Source organism: Rhineura floridana, chromosome 7 (assembly GCF_030035675.1).
Source record: "Rhineura floridana isolate rRhiFlo1 chromosome 7, rRhiFlo1.hap2, whole genome shotgun sequence".
NCBI lineage: Eukaryota > Metazoa > Chordata > Lepidosauria > Squamata > Rhineuridae > Rhineura > Rhineura floridana.
Window position 1 is genome coordinate 82,906,220 of NC_084486.1, and position 22,256 is coordinate 82,928,475.

General features: G+C 42.7%; 1 protein-coding gene across 6 annotated transcripts in view; it reads left to right on the forward strand.

The window, feature by feature from the left end:
- SH3PXD2A (SH3 and PX domains 2A) overlaps positions 1-22,256 on the forward strand; it is a 426,239-nt gene that overhangs the window by 243,557 nt on the left and 160,426 nt on the right. For 3 of the 6 annotated variants that reach the window (XM_061636089.1, XM_061636087.1, XM_061636088.1), the window contains exon 6: positions 21,208-21,236. In XM_061636089.1, the coding sequence (XP_061492073.1) occupies positions 21,208-21,236 (29 nt within the window). Of the gene's footprint in view, positions 1-20,976; positions 21,029-21,069; positions 21,237-22,256 lie in introns of those variants that run through there. The other 3 variants (XM_061636092.1, XM_061636093.1, XM_061636091.1) reach the window with 3 other exon arrangements.

The window sequence follows — 22,256 nt, forward strand, 5'->3', positions numbered from 1 at the left end:
TTATTCATTACTTTTATATCTGGCCAAGTATTTTATTTTCCTCCAAAGGTCTCAAGGCAGCATCTCTTCTTCCCACCCCCTTTATCCTCCCAATAACAGTGTGAGATAACAGAGAGAAAAGGATGAATCTGTCAATTTTCATTTCTCTGACTTTCTTATTTTTCCAATCTTAAATTCAGTTCTCCACATTTCTACAGCGGTGATTTTTTAAAAAAATCCTTATGAAAATTCTTCAGCATTTTAGTGCGACTTTCCCCTCATAAACACTTTTTGGTATGCGGTTTTGACAAATATACACATTTTTTGCAAGCCATTTCCCCTAATAACATGTGTTTTTGTATGTTATTTTCACCAATATATACATTTATATGCACACTTTACCCCAGTACATGCATTTTTGTATGCATTGGTTGGCTGGAGAGCTGCATTACAAAATTCAAAAAAGGGTGAATTTCAAAGGATGTGTTTCTGTTTGCATATTGCTTCAGAAGGTGTGAATTTTATACAAACTGAATAAAATTTCTTCCCCTAGCTGAGAGATAAGTCTAGTTACAATTGCACGGGAGCAGGAGTGCACTCATTGGCCCTGCAGCCTCTCTGGCCTCACTGCCTGCCATGCGTTGGTGAAGCAGGGGAGTCCTGCTCTACAGGGGTTGGCTCCATGTGTTGGTTAGAACTCTTTGCAAGAGTAGGCTCCCCACTTCAGAACTGTGTGGAAATTGACAGGGCATGACAAAAAGGAAGAGGCCAGCAAGCACACCCCCACTCTCCCTTCATACAATTATATGTGAGTAAGAATGTCTGAATTACCTATTGACTGATCCAAGGTCACCAAGTGAGCTTTGAGGCTGCTTTGAACCTGGGTCTCCCCAGTCCTAGTCCAACATGCAGGGCCAGCGCCAGGCATGACTGGGCCCTTGGGCACCAGCCTGACCTGGGCCTGCGGCGCCCTCCAGCATGTCCCACCTACATGTCCTGTCACATAGTCTCATGTGAATGACGTATGCACATAACGCACATGCATGCCATCGACCAAGATGGCAGTGGGGACATCAGCCCCTATGGGAAGCCTCCGTGGCCATCTTGACTGATGGCATTCACAGCAACGGGAGAGGTAGGTGGGGCATGCATGCGGGCTTATTGAAGCCCATGTGCTGTCTGTATTGGGGAGACTTGGGAGCTCTCACTCTGTGATTCACGGCAGGGTCAGGAGCCGACACTACTGTGGATCGTGGAATGGGAGCACTATCTTCCCACCCTAAGGAGGGGTGTGGTGCGTCCTTCCCTGGCTCTCCCTGTCAGGTTCCTACCTGCTCGTGGTTACTGCCTGTCTCTAGGCACCACCAGGGACTCCACCAGTCCGGACCGCACTCTCTTATGGTTTACCTATCCGCTCTAGCACAGATCTCAACAGATCCCCCTGCTAGGCAACCACCAGTAACGTCCCAATACTAGTATTCCCAGAGACTCTGAATACTGGTATTGTTATTCTCTTCACCGCTGCCACCATTTGTTACAGTTGCCCTTCAGCCTTGGTCATTACCTTACCCTCCCTTCTGGTCTGTGAAACCCCAGCCAAGGATCAGGCCTTTGGTAAACCAAATTAAGTATTTATTACAGATAACAAAGCTAACAAGATTAACAAGATTTCTTCTTAAGGCACATAAGCATATGGTTTTACTCAATACTAATCCGAACTCCACCTCCCTCCTGGCAAACAACTCTCTAAACCCCACCAAGCAACCCACTCAGTTCTCTTCTCCCCCCCAGATTCCACTCTCACTCTTCCTTTTATACATTCAGCCATTTTAAACATTCAGCCAATCATCTCGCATTCTACTGCCCATTCACTCCCCCTCCTCTTTCACTCCACTTACCATGTATCTTCTAAAACAACAACACTTACCATATATACATTAATATAGGAACTTCACATTTCCCCCCCCTTAAACAACAGCAGAGTATTATTCCTGTTCCAGGATTTATACGTCGCGTTAACAAATAAAAGTCTCTATGGGGAAAATGTCTTTCTTTGTTCCTCTGTCTGGTCACGTCACTGCAGTCCCAGCCACTTGCCTGGAAAGTCCATCGGCCAGTACATTGTCGTTGCCTTTTATGAACTGGAAGTCCACTTGATAGTCCTGTAGGGCCCAGGACCACCTCTGCAGCATAGTGTTATGGTTTTTCATAGTCTGCAACCATAACAAGGCCCGATGATCCGTAGTCACTGTGAATCTTCGTCCCCACACGTATGGGCGCAACTTGTTCAGTCCCCACACGACCGCTAGGCACTCCTTCTGGACCGACGAATAGTTTTTCTCCCTCGGCGTCAGCTTGCGACTCAGGTACACCACTGGATGTCTGGTACCTTCTCTCTCCTGCAGCAAGACGACTCCCAGCGCCAGGTCCGACGCATCTGTAGCCACGATGAATGGTTTCTCATAGTCTGGTGCTATTAATATGGGTCCTTGGCACAAGGCTTGCTTCAGTAGATCAAAAGCCTTCTGACATTAATCCATCCATACCACACGCTCAGAACACTTCTTTGTTAATTCATGCAAGGGGGTTGCTATTTCCCCAAAATTTCTCACAAACTTCCTATTAAATCCAGCCACACCCAGAAATGCCCTTACTTGTTTTTTGGTTAAGGGGATCGGCCACGCTTGTATTGCCTCCACCTTGCTCCATAAGGGGGTGATTTTCCCACTCCCCACCTTATGTCCTAAATAGATTACTTCCTTTAGTCCAAACTGGCATTTCTTAGCTTTTATTGTGAGGCCTACTTTTCTTAAGGCCTCCAATACTGTTGTCAGGTGTTGGACATGCTCAGGCACCGACTTGCTAAAAATGGCCACGTCATCGATATAGGCCACTGCAAAATCTGACATGCCTCGCAACACAGTATTGATTAGCCTCTGAAATGAACTTGGTCCCATGGGTAAGGTCACAAACTCATATAACCCATCTGGTGTGCTGAAGGCAGTTTTGGCTCTGGATTGCTCGTCTAGTTCCATTTGCCAAAATCCTTTACAGAGATCTAGTGTAGAGATAATGGTTGCTGCCCCCAATAACTCTAACATTGCGTCTACCCTAGGCATAGGATACGCATCTGGGACAGTAATTTTATTGATTAGCCGATAATCAATGCAAAACCTGGTCGTTCCATCTTTTTTCGGAACCAGGACAATACTTGAGGCCCAGGGACTGATGGATTCCCTGATCACTCCTAATTCCGCATATCTTCCACTTCCTTTTTGATCTCATTCAAAACTCTCCAGGCTAAGCCATGCCAGCAAAGTTTGGATGAAATCCAGCCTGGCCCCAACTGACTATGGGGGGAAAAGTATAGACATCTCAGCTTCACATTATAGACACACACCCCTGGTCCTCCCTGAACACTCCTATTCTACCTGACCTAAATCAGGGGCCTAATAGTTGGCTCTAAACTGTTGTGTCTCAGTGCAAGTTTATACAATCAAGTGGTAAAACTTGTGCTTCAGCCTGAAGTGGTATAGTCTAGCAAATGCTTTACCAATTGATTGTATAAACTGGGGTGGAGGTTTGAATCCCTGAACATAGAAAACCAGCATGTTGGGAAAAAGTGATGCCTTCTCTGGACCTGCCACAACATTATTTATACCATAGTAACTGTATTGACTTTAAGAGCAAAAAAAATGATCCTGAATTGATAGGCTCCAAGTGAACCTTCAGCAGAATTCTGTCTGCAAAGTTCTGTTTGCCTCATGTTCTCTTGCCCATAAATTTCTTTTTATCTGAAGCTCAGTGAACCCATCTGTTTTATTTAATTCAGTCCAGGAGGGGAAACATAACTCAGATTTTGTTTTCTTTTTTATTATGTATGTTAAGGACATTTTAATAAGAAATTGTGTTTGGTACCCATAATAGTTTGTGACATTTTTAATTATCTTCTGTTTTGTCTTCTGTATTTTAAAAAACATGAAAGTGTGAATGAGTCGTCAGTTTTGCAGAGAAATTGATGAGGAAAAAACAGTTAAACTGAGTGACGCAACAGATGGTAATAACCCATTCTTTGTACAGTGGATGATAAGTAAGAATCCTATGTACTAAGGAGATTCATTCTCTGTTGATCCTTATGGAGCCAAAATGGCACCATCCATGCATAAGGGAGTGGTATCAACCTGATTGAGGAAAGCCCAAGGTTTGCAGAAGTCCAAAAAAATCTTAAGAAAAAAAATCCTCAGAACAGTCCAATAAAGACTGAGCATGTTCAGCAGCCACAGAAGGCTAGCTGGCTGGCTAGCTGGCTGGGGTGGGGGTAGGGTGGGATGGGATGGAAAGGGGTATCCTGGAAGAAATCGTGGCTGGCTGGAACACTGAACAGGAACACTCAAAACTGCAATATTTTGTTGCAGATCCCACTTGTCTTATATAACTCCTTGTTGGAGCTTCTGAAGATTTTTGGGGGTAGGGGAAGGGAAGGAAAGCAAATTGTTAAATGTAACAGTTATTTTGTACTATCCTACCCATTTTCCACCAAGAAGCTCATGGTAGCATACATGGGGGTTATCCTCTTTTATCCTCACATCAATCCTGTGAAGTTGGCAAGGTTATGAGAAAGTGACTGGCCAAATGTTACTCAGTGGGGGTCAAAAGAGCTGGCAGGTTTCCCTGGTCTACGTCCAACTCTCTGACCATTACACCACTACTCCATGCCGGCTCTCTAGCCTAGTTATCCTAGGCTGAGAGTAAGAGTTTTGTGGGATGTTGCTACAAATACAGCTAGATAAATATATCAAAGCCCGCCTTGCAAATAAGTCCACTAAAGCTACCAGTCTACATGAAATTTTAATAACTCCTTAAAATTAAAAATGAAGGAAATCATCTTTCTTCAACAGCCTGATCCACTGTTTGTTTACTTAGAAGGAAGTCCCTCTATGTTCAATGGTGCTTACTCACAAGTCAATGTGCATAAGATTACACTGCTAATCTCATACCCTTAAAATAAACTGGTATAAAAATAGAATTTATATATTAAGACAGGAACAAAAAACTAAAAAGAAGCAAAAGTACCAACTGATCATTTCAGATAAGACATTACCCCTTCTTGCATTCATTTTTCCTTGAAAATGGTCATATGTAGAATTGCTGAATGCGAACATTGCAAGACCTAGGAGGAACATGAACAGCTAATTACTGAACCCTTGCTTTTATTAATACAAGCATCTTTCAGAGTTCTGCAAAATGACTGAAGCTGCCAAAATAATTTAAATCATTTAAAGCAAGGAGGACTTATACAGTCCAGAATAGATGGGCAGAAGAGGGGAGCTGATCCCTTCCAATTCTCAAGCTTCTGTCTCTCTCTCTCCCTCTCTATCTCCCCCCCCTTTTGTCCTGGGCTGTTTTTCTTCCAAAGGGGTTTCAAGACACAAAGTAGTCTGCATAGGGAGAAAAATGACATTGTAGAAACAGTTTTAGAGGAAAGCACAAATTGGGGGTTCAGCTGCCTCCTCCCATCTGCCCTTGCTGCATTTTAATTTGCTGCCACCAACTTCATATGAAGTCCGTAGAACATCCAACTTTACATTGAGGATTGCTAGGTTGTAAGAAGAGATCCTCTCCAACAGGGGGAGTGTCCTGTTCAGGTCTGTTTTATTATGGCATTCACAGCAGAGCTGGCCTCCCGACAGATGAAGTGGGAACAGAGTAAGAGCGATAGCATTTTGTTTATTGTGGAAACATGCCACGTTTTAGTAGATTTACAAGCAGCTCATTGGAGCGCCTGATTGCTCTGCAGTTTTGCTTTCAGTCCATTATTCTTGCTGATACATTACTGGTATATCTCTCACTGAAACGGCAAAAGATCATTTCAGACATGACGTGGGCCAAAGCATGGAAGATAGAAACCAGCTGTTGGGCAGCATTTCTTCCAGCGGCTTGAAGAGTTCCAGCAGGCTGCATCAGTCTGATTGGTGATTGCCATATACTGGCTGCCTTTGCAGTTGTGCTAGTCAGTGTTGGCTGAAGTAAGGTTTGAGGGATGGTGATTTTTGTGCTGACATTAATTTGTGATTGTTGTAGTAATTCAGAATGACACTGTTCACCTCTTTTCCTCAGTTCTCCTGGATGGGGAAATTAGCAGGACAGACTCTCCCTCATTTCCAAACACCTCACACTTCTGTCTTCAAGAGAATGGAGCCTAATATTTATATTCTGTGCAAGTACTCTTTTCTGTGCAGTATCTTGAAGTACTTTTTATAGGCACCCCATAGTCTTAAGAATCCAATTCCATGTTTAGATTTTACTCCCACAACTGGATCTTGTGTCTCTAACCTTCCCTGTCCTAATATGTCTTGTTTCTGGTAACGTTTGGAGCCCAGGTTTGGAGCCAATGTTGTTTCTCTGATTCAGCAAGTGGCCAATATAAAGCAATAGAAATTCACTGGCCCCGTTTGGGCAACTTGCTAAATCATAGTTTAATATGACGAGAATGAGATGTAGTGAACCTAAAGCTCACACACTTCCCTTCTCCTTTGCCACAGTCACAAGGAGCAGTTCAGAAGCTTTCACTTCAAGTTTCCATGAACCACAGTTTAGCATGTCATCCAAATTAAACTATGTTAATTATGGTTTGGCTTCATAACCTATGGTTTGAAACTGGCTTATTTCTCATAAGCAATAGTTAAGATAAACTACAGTTTGTCAGGTTTGGATAACACAGCAACTTGCTGTTCATCTAAACCAGAAGTCAAAGCTTCTGAACTACTTCTCATGGTTGTGCTGGAGGAAGATGGAGTGCACAAGCCCAAGGTTTGCTGTGGTTCTTTGTCAACACACTAAACTATGGTTTAAACTATGTGCTGTCTGAACAGGGCCATGCCTTTTTATATTGTCTTCTCAAGTATTTGATTTGGATTCCTGGAGTTGTAATGTTACTATACTATGTAGTTTTAGAATCCCGCAACATCATGGTTATTGCTGAGGAAAGAGGCATTGAAAACATTCTGGACAGAACAAATTCAGTTTATAATTTTTAGAGAAATTTGCAAAAGTGACTATTTAAAAAACCATTGCTTCATTGTTCTCACACTCTTTCTTGGATGAAAAAATGGTATATATGTTACATAGACTGGGTGCTGGAAGTTCTCAACTGATAGTATGTACAAAATTAATTTGTGTAAGAATTCCTTATTCCTTACCTACTTGGACTTCTTTCATTATCACAGTTATGGAATGGTCATATTTCAGGATAAAAGCCAATGCTTAAAATTTTTGTTCCATTCCCTGAGGTAAGGATTAAGCTTACCTTATGGGAACCCTCTAGCCCATAGGCCTAATTAGGCGTAACAGGGGTCCTAATTTGGCCTGTAAGACTGTTTTCCCCCAAACCACACCCTCCTGCCCCACACCTAACATCATATGTGACATCTGGTGTGGGCAGTTATAGACATGGCTGCAAAGAAATAACTGGGAGCTTATAGGCCACTCTTGATTGTTTCTTGGCAAGCGGAGCTCACTCTCAGTGCTGATCATTGGGATCAGCAGTACCCCTAGTGAAGCTGACAGGCCCTCCTTGCCCACCAACGGATCAGCAGTAAGAGCCATTCCCTTTGAAAACAAGTGCTCAGTGACTGATAGGTGCCGACAGCCAGCCTGCAAAGGGGCTCAGTGAGCCCCTTTGAAATTATCACTTGGCATCTTAATGATGTTAGGTGATTGGCGTGTGGGTGGTCCCACCTTTTGGCTCTGGAGGGGTTGGGAAACTCTGCTCTGTTTCCTACCTACTTGGCTGGGCAGTAGGGCTTAACAGCTTTCTTCAACCTGGTGCTGTCCAGATGTTGGATGCTACATCATAATCCCTGGCCAATGGCTTGCTAGCTGGGGCTGATGGGCTGATGTCCAAAACATCTAAAGGGCTGCAGATTGGGGAAGGCTAAGGCTTAAGAGAAGAATAGAAAATTATAACCAGTTTAGGGTGGGTGGGGGAGAGGGGGAATAACACTTCTACTGAAGTACACTGTAGAAAATGTGTTTCATTTTCATGGGAAGGTATGCTACCAGTCCAAGGTTTTATTGTTGATATATAAGCTTGGGATCAAGTTACCTAAGAGACCACCTCTCCCCCTACTCACCTCCTTGAATTTCATGGTCCACTGCAGAGACCCTGCTGACATTGGTGTCTTGGCTGACCTCTACTTATAAGCGGGCCTTCTGTATTGTAGTACCACTTCTTCCCTCTTGAAATATGTCAGGCTCCTACAACTGTGGTTTTTTGGTGTATGCTGAAAACCTTTTTCTTCACTCAGACTTTTCTAACTTAGTGTTGTTAATTTGGCCACAACTAAACATTTTGAAAATGTCTGAAATCTTTTATTATGCTTTTATGATATGTTATTGTTTATATGATTATATATTTAACAATATTTATATGCTGCTTGATTGTAGAAAGCCTCTAAGAGGTTTACAAAAATATTAAAATTATCAATAAAACAGTTAAAAACAAATAATTAAAACATGTTCAAAACAATTAAAACAGCAGTAGATTAAAAAGAGACATCAACATTTACAGGTATGTGTTTCTTTTTTTCTTTTTTTCTTTACACTTCCTGGATATTTTGATGTCTAAACATTTTGTGAAAACAAATAAATTATTGGGCCTATCTGTGAATGACAGTTTTTGGGGGTAACGGTGAAGAAAAACATAACAGAAGCAGAAGCAGGCAGTGCATAAATTATGTGCATTGCCCACATAGCTGAAAAGTAGCTGAGGGCCATGCCAAAGCTTTGTGCACAGCCAGGGAGACATCCTTCCTGCCTCATGCTTTAATGGGAAACCATAGCCAACTTGTTAGTCAGGACTGTGACTGGACATTTTTGAACAGCTTTTCACTGTACCCTTCCCATAACTTTGCTCAGAGTTATTACCTTTTGTTTTACACTTCATTCACCTCTCATTACACCTCACATTTTTGGATATGCTTCCTTTTCTCGGGTTATAGGATCATAGGAAGCTGCCTTATACTGAGTCAGACCATTGGTCCCTTGAGCTTTGTATTGTCTACACTGACTGGCAGTTGCTCTCCAGGATTTCAGGCAGGATCTCTCAGCCCTACCTGGAGATGCCAGGGATTGAAGCTGGGACCTTCTGCATGCAAAGCAGGTGCTCTGACCACTGAGTTATGGCCCTTATCTCAGTGGATGTGTGAAAGACTTGTGAACAAGACTTTTAGATGTTTTTCTTTATATCTTCCACCTCCTGGTTTTGCAGACCTACTAGCATTCCCAGCAGCTGGCATCATTCTCTCTCCCCCTTCTCCCCAAACCCTTTGTGAGGCATTGTTTTCCACCCACTCCGGTCATTGACAAAGCAAACTATTGTTATGTCCTTGAAAGGAGCATGGAAAATATGCCACTAACAGCAATTCAGTCTTAGAGAAGCTGTATTCAAGCCTTCAAGAATAAGAAACACAGGGGAAGAGTCACATGAGAAACGGTATTTCTTCCATAACATGAGACTTCATTTCAGCTGTTTCCCAGGAGGCAGCAACTACCCTTTTATTTCTTGCAGAGAAAAATCTATGCAAACGTAGAATCAACATGGGCATGCAATAGATCCACAGTGTGAAGTCACTCGAGGGTGCCAGATGTCCCTGAGATACACATCCTGGTTTGGGACTCATAAACAAGTTGTGAGGGCCCAGTGGATGGCTAGCTAGGCTATAGTACTGGTATCGGTTTTGGCATTTTGGATATATGTCAGAGAAGCAGAATATGATCCATCGCTTTTCAGATCACAGCCAAGCTCCATAACAGTTTTTGGGGGGGTTGGGGGGGGAGAGATTATTTCTCAAGATTCCACTGACCAGAGGCAGACAATGTGCTCAAAAACAGGCTGGTGTTCAGATGTGAGGTGAGGCGATCTTTATGGCTGCTTGATGAGATGAGATACTTATTCATGAAGGATAAGGCTATCCATGGCTACTACTAGCCAAGATGGCTGTATTCTACCTCCACTGTCTGAGGCAGTATGTCTCTGAATGCCAGGTGCTGAAAATCACAAGTGGGGAGACTGTTGCACTCAGGGACGCTTGCAGGCTTTCCACAGGCATCTGATTAGCCACTGTGAGAGCAGGATGCTGGACTAGATGGTCTTTGGCTTGATCCAGCAGGGCTCTTCTTACGTTGTTATGTCCTTAACTGATTCGGGTGTGAGAGTTTTGTGTGGGTTCAGCTGACTATTCAAACAAGAACTGCAGTCTAGAGGGAACTTTTGAACCAAAGAGCTTAATTTGCCTGGTTTGCTGAGAGACTATAGAGTGCTTGTGGTGCAGGAGGTAAAGTGATGAAGGCTAGTGGCTGGAGTCCTGGTGGCCCCATTGGCTTGTTTGGTATGTTTCACTGTAATGGCGTTGCTGCTCAGAGGGCACGCCTTTCCATGTGTGAAGCAGCTCCAATGTGGTTTGGACTGAGGTGAACCAAACCAGCAATTCTCTTCCTTTTCAGGGGATTTTCACTGGTGTTATAAACTCTAGGAAAAGGTTTGTCTTTGCTGACTGGATTGAAATCAACTTTAATCACAAGAGAGCTGCTTGCCACAAATGACTACCCATGAAGCCTGCCTCTAAGAAGTACCAATGTAAAATGTGTTGTGGGCCTGTTTGTCAGATCTTAACTTGTGTTACTTCTGAGAGTATACAAAAGTGTATGTGTTTTTTTTACTTTCCATATTTTGTATTTTTATTAATTTTTTAAAAGGCTATAACTTTTTTTTTTATTGTGGAGAGTAAGGCACCAGAGCAATCACAGCTGGTAAACTTGCTAAAGAATTCTACTTTTCCTCTTCAAGCTGTGCAAACAATGGGCTAGTTTGCATGTCATGGTAAGCCCAACTGTGGCTGGGGGGGACGGACATTTAGCCCTCCAGATATTACTGAACTATAACTCCCATGATCCCTGGCTATTGGCCATGTTTGCTGAGGGTTGTGGGAGTTATAGTTCAGCAACATCTGGAGAGCCAAAGGTTCACCACACCTGGCTTAAAGAGACTGGATTCCCAGGGAGGAGCTCACAGCTGCTTTGCTCCTCCCTGGTCCTTTCTACTGCCGTGCTGCCCTGATCTAAGCCAAAGTGTAGCTTAGCATCTCATTGGAACCAGGACTCATGATTAAGCTCTCACTAACCATGAGCAGTAGACAAGAATAAACATTATTGTGTTTCCCCTAAGCCATAGTTTGACTTACTGTGTCATGCAAACCAGGTCAATGAATATGTCAAGTACCTTTCCATCCTTACACATAAGGGTCCACCATTTTTCCTTCATGAGTGACATTTGCGAGTGACATCGCAATCTGATTGAAGCAAGAACTGTTTTAAAGCCATATGTGTGAAAACACCCTAAATTGTCTTTGTGTTAGAATGAACAAAGGTTGAGGTTAATCCTTACCTATTCAGGCAATATAGCTACAAGCCTGTGTTTGATGTCCAGATACAACTACTAAAGCAGGGGCTCTAATCCAGTGCTTTACTCCTCGGGCTCATTCAGAAGAGGAACCTGATGGTGCCTGGAGTAACAAATAAAGTGTGTGCACAAGCATGCACACCTTATTGTTGGTTATTATCTGTCAAATCTAAAACCAGTAAGACCATTAAGTGAGGGTCATTCACCATGTGGTGAAAAGCAGAGTCAGGAAGGCTGAATGGAGAAGAGTCCCCCTCCTCCATTTCACCAAATGGGACAAGAAGAAACCAATGACCAGGCAGCAGGCCCTGCTGTATGTCTCATCCATTAGAGGTGTCTGGCAAGAATCCTGTCTTACAATTAGATAAAAGCTTTTCCATTCTAAATCACTGTCAGAAGACAGCCTGGAGCCTAAAATGCTGAACTGAATACACAGGGGAAGCTAGGATCTAGCTCTGGATTTGGTAATTTATATGCCTCAAGTATTTACACAGAGGAATGTAGACTCTTGCTCAATGATGTGCTGGGTTTTTTTCTTTTGTTTTTAATTTAACGGGTATTCCCTGTAGTTACTCTGCGGGGTTGAGATTTCTTGGACTCACTTGAGATGACCGTATGGAATTTCTATTGCCAACAACCTGTACCTTGCCTATACCACTTCAGACAGCAGTGTGATGAAAACTAGCATGAGAGGGAGAAATGTTCTAGACTAGCTTTTTCCCTTAGGCACTATGAGCAGGGGATTTTCTGTTTGTGACCTATTCACGTGCATGAAATCTGCTTTTAGCCATGTTAGATAAGGAGTTTTCCAGTGTAACTTTTTGTGTTTGCTTTTGTAACTGCAAAGAGAATCTGACCAGGAAAAACATTTTAATCAGGCAACAATTTTTATAAGGAAAAGATAGAACACCAATACCCTTGATAGAGCTTCTTTCTGGAGTAGCAGACAGAAAATATAATGCAGGAAAATAAGCACCATATACAAAAGATCAAAAGGACCTCACCAATATTACCAGTACACCAAGACGCAGCCATTATGACTGTTGAGAAGAAAAATGGAGATTGTAAAACTTGACAGTTGACTTCATTTCCCTCTCACCCTAATAGGATATATGACTGGATTCCTGCATTGAGCAGGGGGTTGGACTAGATGGCCTTGTAGACCCCTTCCAACTCTACAATTCTGTGATAATGTCAATCATTATGTCTCATATGTATTGCAACAAGACATTGTGCCATTTCAGATGGAAATAGGCCCCTGGTGTTACAGTGCTAAGAACCCTGATAAATCAAGTCTGCCTTTGAAATAATGAGTAAGGGCCCTTGTATTTTTTTGGGTTAACCAGTCAAAAGTCACAAAAATATTAATCATCCTAGTTAGTGGTTATTACAATGGGTGGGTGGGTTTAGGAGGCAGATATTTTAGAACCACAACACTTATATGTTGTTTCCAGAGCTTGGAAAAGTTACTTTTTTGAACTCCAGCTCCCTTCAGCCCAATCCAGTGGCCATGTTGGCTGGGGCTGATGGGTGTAGTAGTTCAAAAAAGTAACTTTTCCAAGCTCTGGTTGTTTCATCATGAAAGTACTCTATAGGTTTACAGCCAAGCATTTGGCAAATGCTGGTCCAAGACATTTTGCTGCCTGAAGCTGTGCCCAAATGGTGTACATGTGTACACACATATATACACATTGGCTAGGTCTAACACTTTAAAATGTCTAGCTCATAATTCATACACCAATTCCTGTCTTGATTCCCCCTCTCCTCCCACATCAGCCCTGGTTTTGGCAGCAACTGATAACTGAATGGGAAAACATAAAAGATGCAAGTGTGCTGGGAATAACACAACAGGTATATAAGATCTGGAGGACAGAAAGAACAACTCATAAGGAAGGGTGTGATGCCTGTTGTGGCGGCTGGGATGCTCATCACAGGGCTAAGGAGCTGGGTCTCTTCCTCTCCTGTGTGGACTTAATGATCAGGGAAGCATGGAGGAGCTCCAGAATCAGGCCTCATCTGCACTATACATTTAAAGCAGTATGCACAACTTTAAACAGCTTTGGCTAGTTAGGAGCCATAGCTAGTTGTTAGGAAACCCCTATTCCCCTCATTGAGCTACAATTCCTGAAATTCCCTGGGAAGAGGGAATGATTGTTAAACAGAGCTTGGAAAAGTAACTTTTTTGAACTACAACTCCCATCAGCCCAATCCAGTGGCCATGCTGGCTGGGGCTGATGGGAGTTGTAGTTTTAAAAAGTTACTTTTCCAAGCTCTGTTGTTAAACCACGCTGGGATCTGTAGCTCTTTAAGGGGAATAGGGAGTCTCCTAACAATTCTCAGCATCCTTTACAGACTGCAATTCCTAGGATTCTTTTGCATATGGGGCCTCAGACTGCCTGGTGAAGTGTTGCTACTTGTTGGATGTGTTGTCCAACAAGTAGCAACACTACTTGAAAGATTATTGGTTTTGGTTAGGAAACCCATCTTGCTCAGATCCTCTTTGGACTAGCTTTACCTTAGCTCCTCCCTCGTGATTTCTCAGAGCAGCCCAAGGTGTGTCTATCAGTGAGCTTATGAAGGAAAGTGATACTCCAGTTCTGGAGTTCCTAACTATTTAGAGATAATGTCTCAAAAGTAACTTGCAGCAGACTTTTCAGATAAAACCACTTCCATTCCACACAAGCCAGGCTGAAACCAGTTCAGTTGTCATAGCTTTGCCTAATGAATCCTGGGGACTGTAGCTTTGCGGGAGTGCTAAGAATCCTTTGCTAGAGATCATCCCTATGGGGAAGGGCCATAGCTCAGTGGAAGAGCACCTGCTTTGCATGCAGAAGGACCCGGGTTCCATCCCCACCATCGCCAGGGAGGGCTGGGAGAGAACCCTGCCTGAAATCCTGGAGAACTGATGCTATTCAGTGTAGACAATACTGAACTCGATGGACCAATAGGTCTGACTCTTCCTGTGTTCCCTGTGTTTCTAACTGTTATCCTATCCCTCTGCAGAACTACAGTTTCTGGGGAGCATTAGTTAGCAGCTATGCAGTCAACAGGTGTGAAGCAAGTTGAAACTGGTAATGTAATGCTCAGCATCTATGACAACACAGCTGTTTTAAAAGCATTTAAACACAAGCATTATTTTGAAACTTGAAGCCATTTCTACTATGAATATTTCAAAATAATAATGACTCATCCTGGTATTGTCCCTCACTGTCCTTTTTCTTTATTTCTGCTGTTCTGTTTGTCATTATTTACATTCAATAAAACGATACCATCAATGAAAGCATCATACCTATAGGCACAGTGGGAGACAAAATTTGTTCTGATGGAAGACATAACTCAAAGACTGGATTGCAGGAAGTCCATACTGCTTCGTGGGGCAGGTACTTTCAGCGGTAAATATTTGTGTCTCTTGTGGAGAAATTCACAAATTGAAGGGATAAACAAGGCAAAGCAGAACCAGATGGGGGATATGATTCTTAAGCAAGACCTTTTTTGTCCTTCATCTTTCCAGGAAAAAGCCAACTATAAACATCAATGTTGCATATCCCATTGTTGGATGACCTTTTCTGGAAAAGGTCATGTGGTTTTAATTGATTACTCCTGCCTTCCAACGACTCCTGTTTTGTTCTTCCATAGTCACTGCTTTCCCCATGAGGCAAGGGGTCTTTTCCCGTGCCATACTGCCATATATTATAGCCTAATGCACTGATGAACTCATCAAGCCAAGGTTCAGCCTCCATCTGGGAAAGTAATACAATTTCAAAGGCAAAAACTCTCAGGACAAAAAAGTAGCTTCACACACGTTACCGCATTCAGTGGAGCATCATTTGCACATCCTCCTCCTGCCTCCATCCGCCACACCAGTTATTCATTCATTTCACGCCTATTTGGACTCTTCCTTGTATCCCATTTTGTGTCCTTTCTCATTTATTTATTTCCCCTTGTGTACTTGTTTTTTTAATTATTATTTTAATAATTATTATCCCACTTTTGTCCATCAAAGTTTGACCCAAAGCAGCTCCACAAAAACAAATATATACAGGATATACTGGAGCCTAAAGCTGCAATCCTATACAAACTTCTTTTGAATGCAGTGGAATTTCTAAGTGTGCATAGGCTGCCACTCCAAATATTCTTCCACAAAAAGTAACCCTCCCAAGCGTATTATATTTAAATATCTGCGTGAGGAATTGATGCATAGGAGAAAGAAAAAGAAAGAAAGCTGCCTTGTGTCATCATAAACTGGCAGTGGCTCTCCAGGTTTCAGTCAGGGAGTCTTTTCCAGTCCTACCTGGAGATGCCTTGGATGAAATGTGGGACCTTTTGTACACAAAGCATGTGCTTTATGGCTGATCCATAGCCCTTCTCCGTAGCCCATCTTTTCTATAGTGCACATATGGGTAAATAGGTGCTTCATACATTGCAGCCAGTGAGTTATACTTTGAATTGTTGATGGCATATTATAGGACAGAAGAACATAAGACCTCTGATAGATCATGGCAAAGGATCATTCTAGTCTTGCAACGGCCAACCAGATGCCTAGGGGAAGCCTGCAAGAAGGACCTGGGTGCACTAGTGCTCTCCCTATTTGTGATTCCCAGCAACTGGTATTCAGGAGCATACTGACTCCAACAGGGGAGGGAGAACATAGGACAGTTTTGTTTTCCACAGGTATCCCAAACCAAAAGTATAGTCAGCTTCTTGGCTTTTAAAACAGTGAGGGCAAGAATAAATGGATACTGTGTACCAAATGCAGTTTGCAGTACTGGGGTGGCAGGGGGAAAGGGGCTGGGCCAGTGACCCCCTAGTAGCAGAATGTGGGTCTTCCAAGCAGGACCCTGTTTTCATCTCTGCAGTGTTAGGGGAAACAAGAGAGGGATGCATGCAGCTCAGTGTGTCTCAAACATTTTTGAACTAGGATCCACCTGTAAACGAGCCATTCTAGTCCCACTTTCGAACCCTGCTTTCCCTCTCTACAGCAGCAAACACAAGAATATCTCACTGGTAGCCATGAACAAAATTTTATTTTTCATTGTTAATGTTAATATTTTAATGTGTATGTACAGGCTAAGGCTGGCGTTAGGGTAGGCGTGGTTGGGCACTTGCCAAGGCCCACATCTAGTGGTGGCTGGTGCTCATTGGGGCTGGAAGGGTGGAAGACAGCGAGACCAACAGTAGGTGGAGGCAGAGCCAATGGCATGCAGAACCACCCCCTGACTGATTGTAAGGAACAAGACACACAGATGAAGGCCGGCTGAGAGCAGACAGAGGTTGTTGGGCCAGTGCTCCATTCACCCTAAAGAACCATACTCTGCTGCTCACATCCAAGCAAGGGGCCCTGCTGCCAAGCCCCGGCCCTGGTGCTTCTCCTTGCTGTCCCTGCTTTTTCACCTTCCTAAGCGAGAGGGCAGTGACAGGAGCAAAGAAAAGGAGAGCAGCAGGTTCCATTTACTTGTCTTGCCCTTTCCCTCTGGGTGATGGTATGGATTGCACCCAGAGAAAGAGGACAAGCAAATGGGCATTGGCCACAGGGGGGCACGGAAAACGTCCTGCCAAGGTGCCCATCAAAACCTAAAGCTGCTGATGGAGGCAGAACAGAAGTTATGCCTGACACAGAGGGAACCTGTCTATTAAAGGGGCTGTCAACCTGGTGAAAGAAAAAGGGGGCAGAAGCCCCTGGAATTGTGGAGATCCAGCAAGGACTATGCTGGGACCCACAGTTTAAGAAAGATTGATATCGCTCAGTTCTATACATCTTTACTTGGGAGTGAGTCTCACAGAAGAGTGGGACGTTTAAACATGCCTAGAATCAGACTGTTAGGCGTCTTTAATATTGTTACAATATTGCTTCAAAGTCTGTGCAGCCTCTTCTCCCCAACACTGAGTCCTTCTTTCTGTCCACCCTGCATTAAATGGAGAGGATTTTAGACATTTCGGTCTGCCTCAAGTCCTGTTTTCGCTGGAGGCAAGGAATTCTGGGCTCTTGCGCTGAATATACCATCACAATGGGAGCCATTCTAAGTCTGTGGAAAAACTTGACCTGGATTGTGAAGGGACAGATTCATGTTGAAGAGGGCTCCACAATGCAACGATTTAGATCAGTAAATGAATAGGATACTTCTTACTTTTATTTCATGGGTTTATTTATCTCAAGAAAGAGGGGAAGGGATCAGAATGTTAGAAGCATCACAAATGTTTCCATTTTAACAATTTTGGAGCTCCAGAAGGAGGGAGATATGTAGGCAGGGGTTGTATTCCCTCAAAGGAAGCATTGGTACCACTGGATATTATTTTGCTCACTGAGTTGTTTACACACATGCATTGTGTTGTATTTTTCCTTCAGTTCTCCTCAATCACTTATGAATGGTCAATAGCTTCAAGAGGTGGGGAAAAGGTTCTTAATTATTACGTAAATGTTTCAACCCATTTCTTGCTTGTTTTCATGACATGTCTTTACTGTTATCCATTGCTTTGGGATTCCCAACTAGGAAAGGAAACGGAGGCAAGTGCTACCTAAATAAATAAAATAATCAGTGTTACTTATAAATGAGGCCTAACCCCTCATTTGCCAGTCAGCATTGGGGGAGTGAAATACAATTGATGGAGAACTAGATGGGCCACAAGAAAATGGGATCACACACAAGGACAGTTTTATAGACATTTTAAAAAACAACTCATTGAATGGCGTCATTCCCACATGATGTGTTTAGTGATCCAAGAGTCTTCAGGTTAACACCAAAATTCTTAAAGATAAACCCAAAAGCTGCTATCTCCTCCATAAATGTTGCCTGATATTTGGCACTATTTTAATTCCGAGTGATTCTGGGGCAAACTAGGTCTTGTTTTATTTGTATTTGACAACCAAATATGAATGACAACCAACTATGATGCTTGATGTATAGGATACTTTCGTTCCCCCTTGAGCCTGTGCAACTGTAGTTCCTATACAGTTCACAGGACCCTCTATGTTTAGCAGCTGACAAAGATTGATCTTACTGAAAATATCTTTGGGGAAGACAAAAGTCTGCTGGTAGACTTTTTTATTGCAATTCCAAAATGTTCACAGGATTGGGGGGGGGGGTATTGCTGTAATATGTGTGCCTAAGGCCCTGTTTCATGAGAGATCTGGATTTTGCTTAAATTCATATGTCCTGCTATAAGGCCAGACTTTGAGTTTCAAGGTTTGTTTATTTATTACATTCATATCCTGTCTTTCCCACAAGGAGCTCAAGATGGCATATACGGTTTTCATTCAATGGTGGCTGGTGGCTCCATGTGACTAGGGCAGCGGAATCTGCTCCAGGTTTTTATCCAAACTTCCAAGGAGCTGTCCAAGGTGCTTCAGCAGATTCCACCGCCCCACTAACATGGAGCTGCCAGCTGCCACTGTTCTCAGTAAAACCTGTGGATGTTCTAAGATCTGTATTATTTCAAGTCTTGTGATACTGGGCATAATGTCTCTTGCTGTGCACATCGCACATTGTTCATAGCTGTCTCATTATGCTGAAATTTAGGCTGCAATCCATGCACACTCACCCTGCTGGATATAATAGGGTTTACTTTTGAGTAAACATGAATATGATTGCATTCTTTATGTTCATGGCATTCTTAGTAGATCTCAATGTTTTCTTGACTTTAGAAACTGTGAAGGGGAAAAAAAGGAATTGTGCAAGACCTGATTTGTTTTGCTTCACCTTTTGCTGGACAAATCATTTGGTTATGTCTTCTGTCTTCCCCATCTCCATTTCTCATGTGAATCTTTCACCTCTCCATCAACATAAAGCAGATGTGAGGAACGTGTAGCCCTCCAGATGTTTTTGAACTACACCTCCCATAATCTCTGACCGTTGGCCATTCTGGCTAGGGCTGATGGGAGCTGGAAGTCAAACAACATCTGGGGCACACCAGGTTCCCCATCCCTGACCTACATTGTAAGGATCCCACCTTTTTACTGGCCCTGTGCCTGTATCTTTAGCAGCAACTTTGGGGCTGGTATAGCATTGTTGCTAATAGGGTTGCCAGGTTCAGGGCCTGAGACTGATCCTGTATCTTTAGGAGAAGAAAACATCAGCCAAGTGCAGGTGTTCTTGCAACATTGAAGAGGTCTTTTATATCTTTAAAAATTGTGCAGGGGGAAGGGAGAATTCCACCTTGTGGTTTTTCTTATTACAATGTTGCAAGAACACCTGTACTTGGCTGACTTTCTCTTCTCCTAAAGTTACAGGATCAGTCTCAGGCAATGAACCTGGCAACCCTAGTTGCTAAACATGTCTACTCAGAAGTAAACCACAGTGAGTTAATTGGAACTTACCCCCATGTAACAGTGTATAGGATTGGAATTTAAGGGATGAACAAATCATATGCATGTAGAATCTCACAAGTTCACTTACTCCAAGGTAAGTAGGTATAGGATTGCAGCCTGAGCTACTATTCAGGATGCCTATGGTTCAAATCATGTTTCATGACTGCACCCATGGGAACTGGCCTTCGGCAAACCAATCTCACTCAGCTTCAGTCTTCCCATCTGCAATATCTGGGTAATAATACTGATTGACATACAGAATTGTTGTTCTGGATGACAACTAGATAATGTATGCGAAATGCTATGGATACATAAATGTGCTTTGAAGTAGTAATAGTAGTAGCAGCAGCAGTAGTAGTTATACTAATAATAATATTCCTAGCAAGTGCCAATAGTTTATGTTCTGAAACTGAATAAATCTTTTATGCTGGGCTGAAGTTATTTACAATGTGCTGAAAACAGCTACAAATGCTTTAGTAGTATAACTACAAAGCTGACAACAGGCAGGAAATGATGGAAGAAATTCTTGTTAACATTAGGATAGTGACTGAGTTCTTTTCTAGCGGGAAAGGATTACAGCAATAGATGGGCAATATGTTGAAAAGGCTACTGAAAAAGGTGGATTTTCTCACACGTTTAAAGCTGAAATTCTGTGCATATCTACTTGGGAGCTACTTGAGTCCTACTGAACTAAGTGGGATTTACTTCTGAGTAAGCATGCATAGGATTATGGTGTAAAAAAACCCCTTCTGCTCTGGCAATGTAACAGCTTCTCATTAATGACCACCAATGCAGATGTTCTAATTAATGAAATATTTCCTAAAAATAAAGGATCCTTGTCAACCCTGTAATCAAAAGAACCAGCTTGCTATTGCATGTATTCCAAACTGAGAAAACTGAATTTATTCTCCTTGCGTGAAATAAACTAGGCATTTTTCATCTTTTTCCATGCAGACAAGTGTTAGGCAGAGATAACCAGAAGGAGCTGCAGGATGTGCAGATGGCAAACAGCTTTTTGAAACCATAGGACTGCAAGCATCGCAAAATAGCGCTTAATGAAGCAAATGCAGTAACCTTGCGGGGAGCAGCCGACATGCTTTTGCCTCTGTGCTGGATAAAAGCGATAAGGGGTTAAGTCAGCAAGAGCTCTCTCTGAAGCTTGATTTAAAGAAGTGAAAGAACTGATATCCTCCCCCCCTCCCTTGTAGTGGATCACATGGGCTTGTTAGGCTCTTGTGCTGCAGAAACACCAGCTGCTGCTGATCAAGGGAGGGTGCATCACCGGCTGGGTGTGTGTGTGTGTGTGTGTCTGTCAGTCAATCAATGACTTGTGGTCCCAAGCTCCAATTTAAAGGAAGGGAAGTCCACAATGTGCCTCTGTGCAAGGGGATAGGAGCTTGGCTCTATCTTTTTCTTCTCTTGTGCTGCAAGACCTAACCATGTCTATCTGTTGTTGCCTTTTTTTCAGGGACTATGGATCCTCGAAAAGGAAATCAGGTAAGGAATCATGCTTGTTCTGTATGTAATATTATGTTGACAGATAAAAATGTATCCTACCAATTGTTCTTTTATTGCTTGTGCTTGTGTGAAATACTGTGGATTAATGGATTTGATTTAGTGGGGAAAGGGAGTATTTAAAAGGTTTTGTAACAGAGTAAACAGAATGTTGTTTTCACATTGCAAATTTTAGCAGAAAATGTGCCTCTTGCTGTCTCTACTTGCTGGTTGAGATTTTTTTTTTAAATCCCAAATTGAGAAAAGCAGCTCCCTGATGTTTTAATCAGGCTTTCTGTGTTGCAGTTTTGTATTCACTTGGAAGCTACCTGAAGACTACCTAGCTTAATGTCCTCCCTACTAAGCAAATCCATCCTAACCTGACCCTCAGTCTAGGGATTGTTTAGGGTTATTTCTGAAAGGACAGGAATATTATATCTAAACTTGTAAACTAAGCTTGTGTATGCATTGTCTCTTCCTTGTTGTGTATCCTTGACTTTGGCCATCCCTCCCTGATCTAATTCTGCTGATAGGTCCCTGTACAAGGGCTGATTTTTGGGTAATTGCAGCTTCTCATGCCAGGGTGAGCAAACTTGCACCTGCTAAAAGTCATTCCTAATTGGCTTTTTGTATTTCTCATCTATCTACCTGCACATAGATTTCTTCATGGCCACATCCTTACTAGTTCTTTGAGGAAAATGCTGTGTGTGAATGAGATATTCTTCATACCCAGTAGATGACTATTTCCATAACAATAACTATCCTGAGACATTAGGTTCTCAGTAAACCTTATTGGCCTATAGCAAATCTAAGGAGTCAAAAGTATAAGAGCAAGTTTTTGTCCTCTGTTGTGTGAGGAATGGCCATGGCTCAGAGATGAAAGTCAAGGCCATCCCTACCATTAGGCAGAGTGAGGCTATCCCCTCAGGGAGCAGATTCCACCTGAAAACATCAGTGATTCCCTTCTGTGAAGATCAGATCTACGTGTTCTGCACAGCCTGTCACGTACGCCCTAAACTGGCC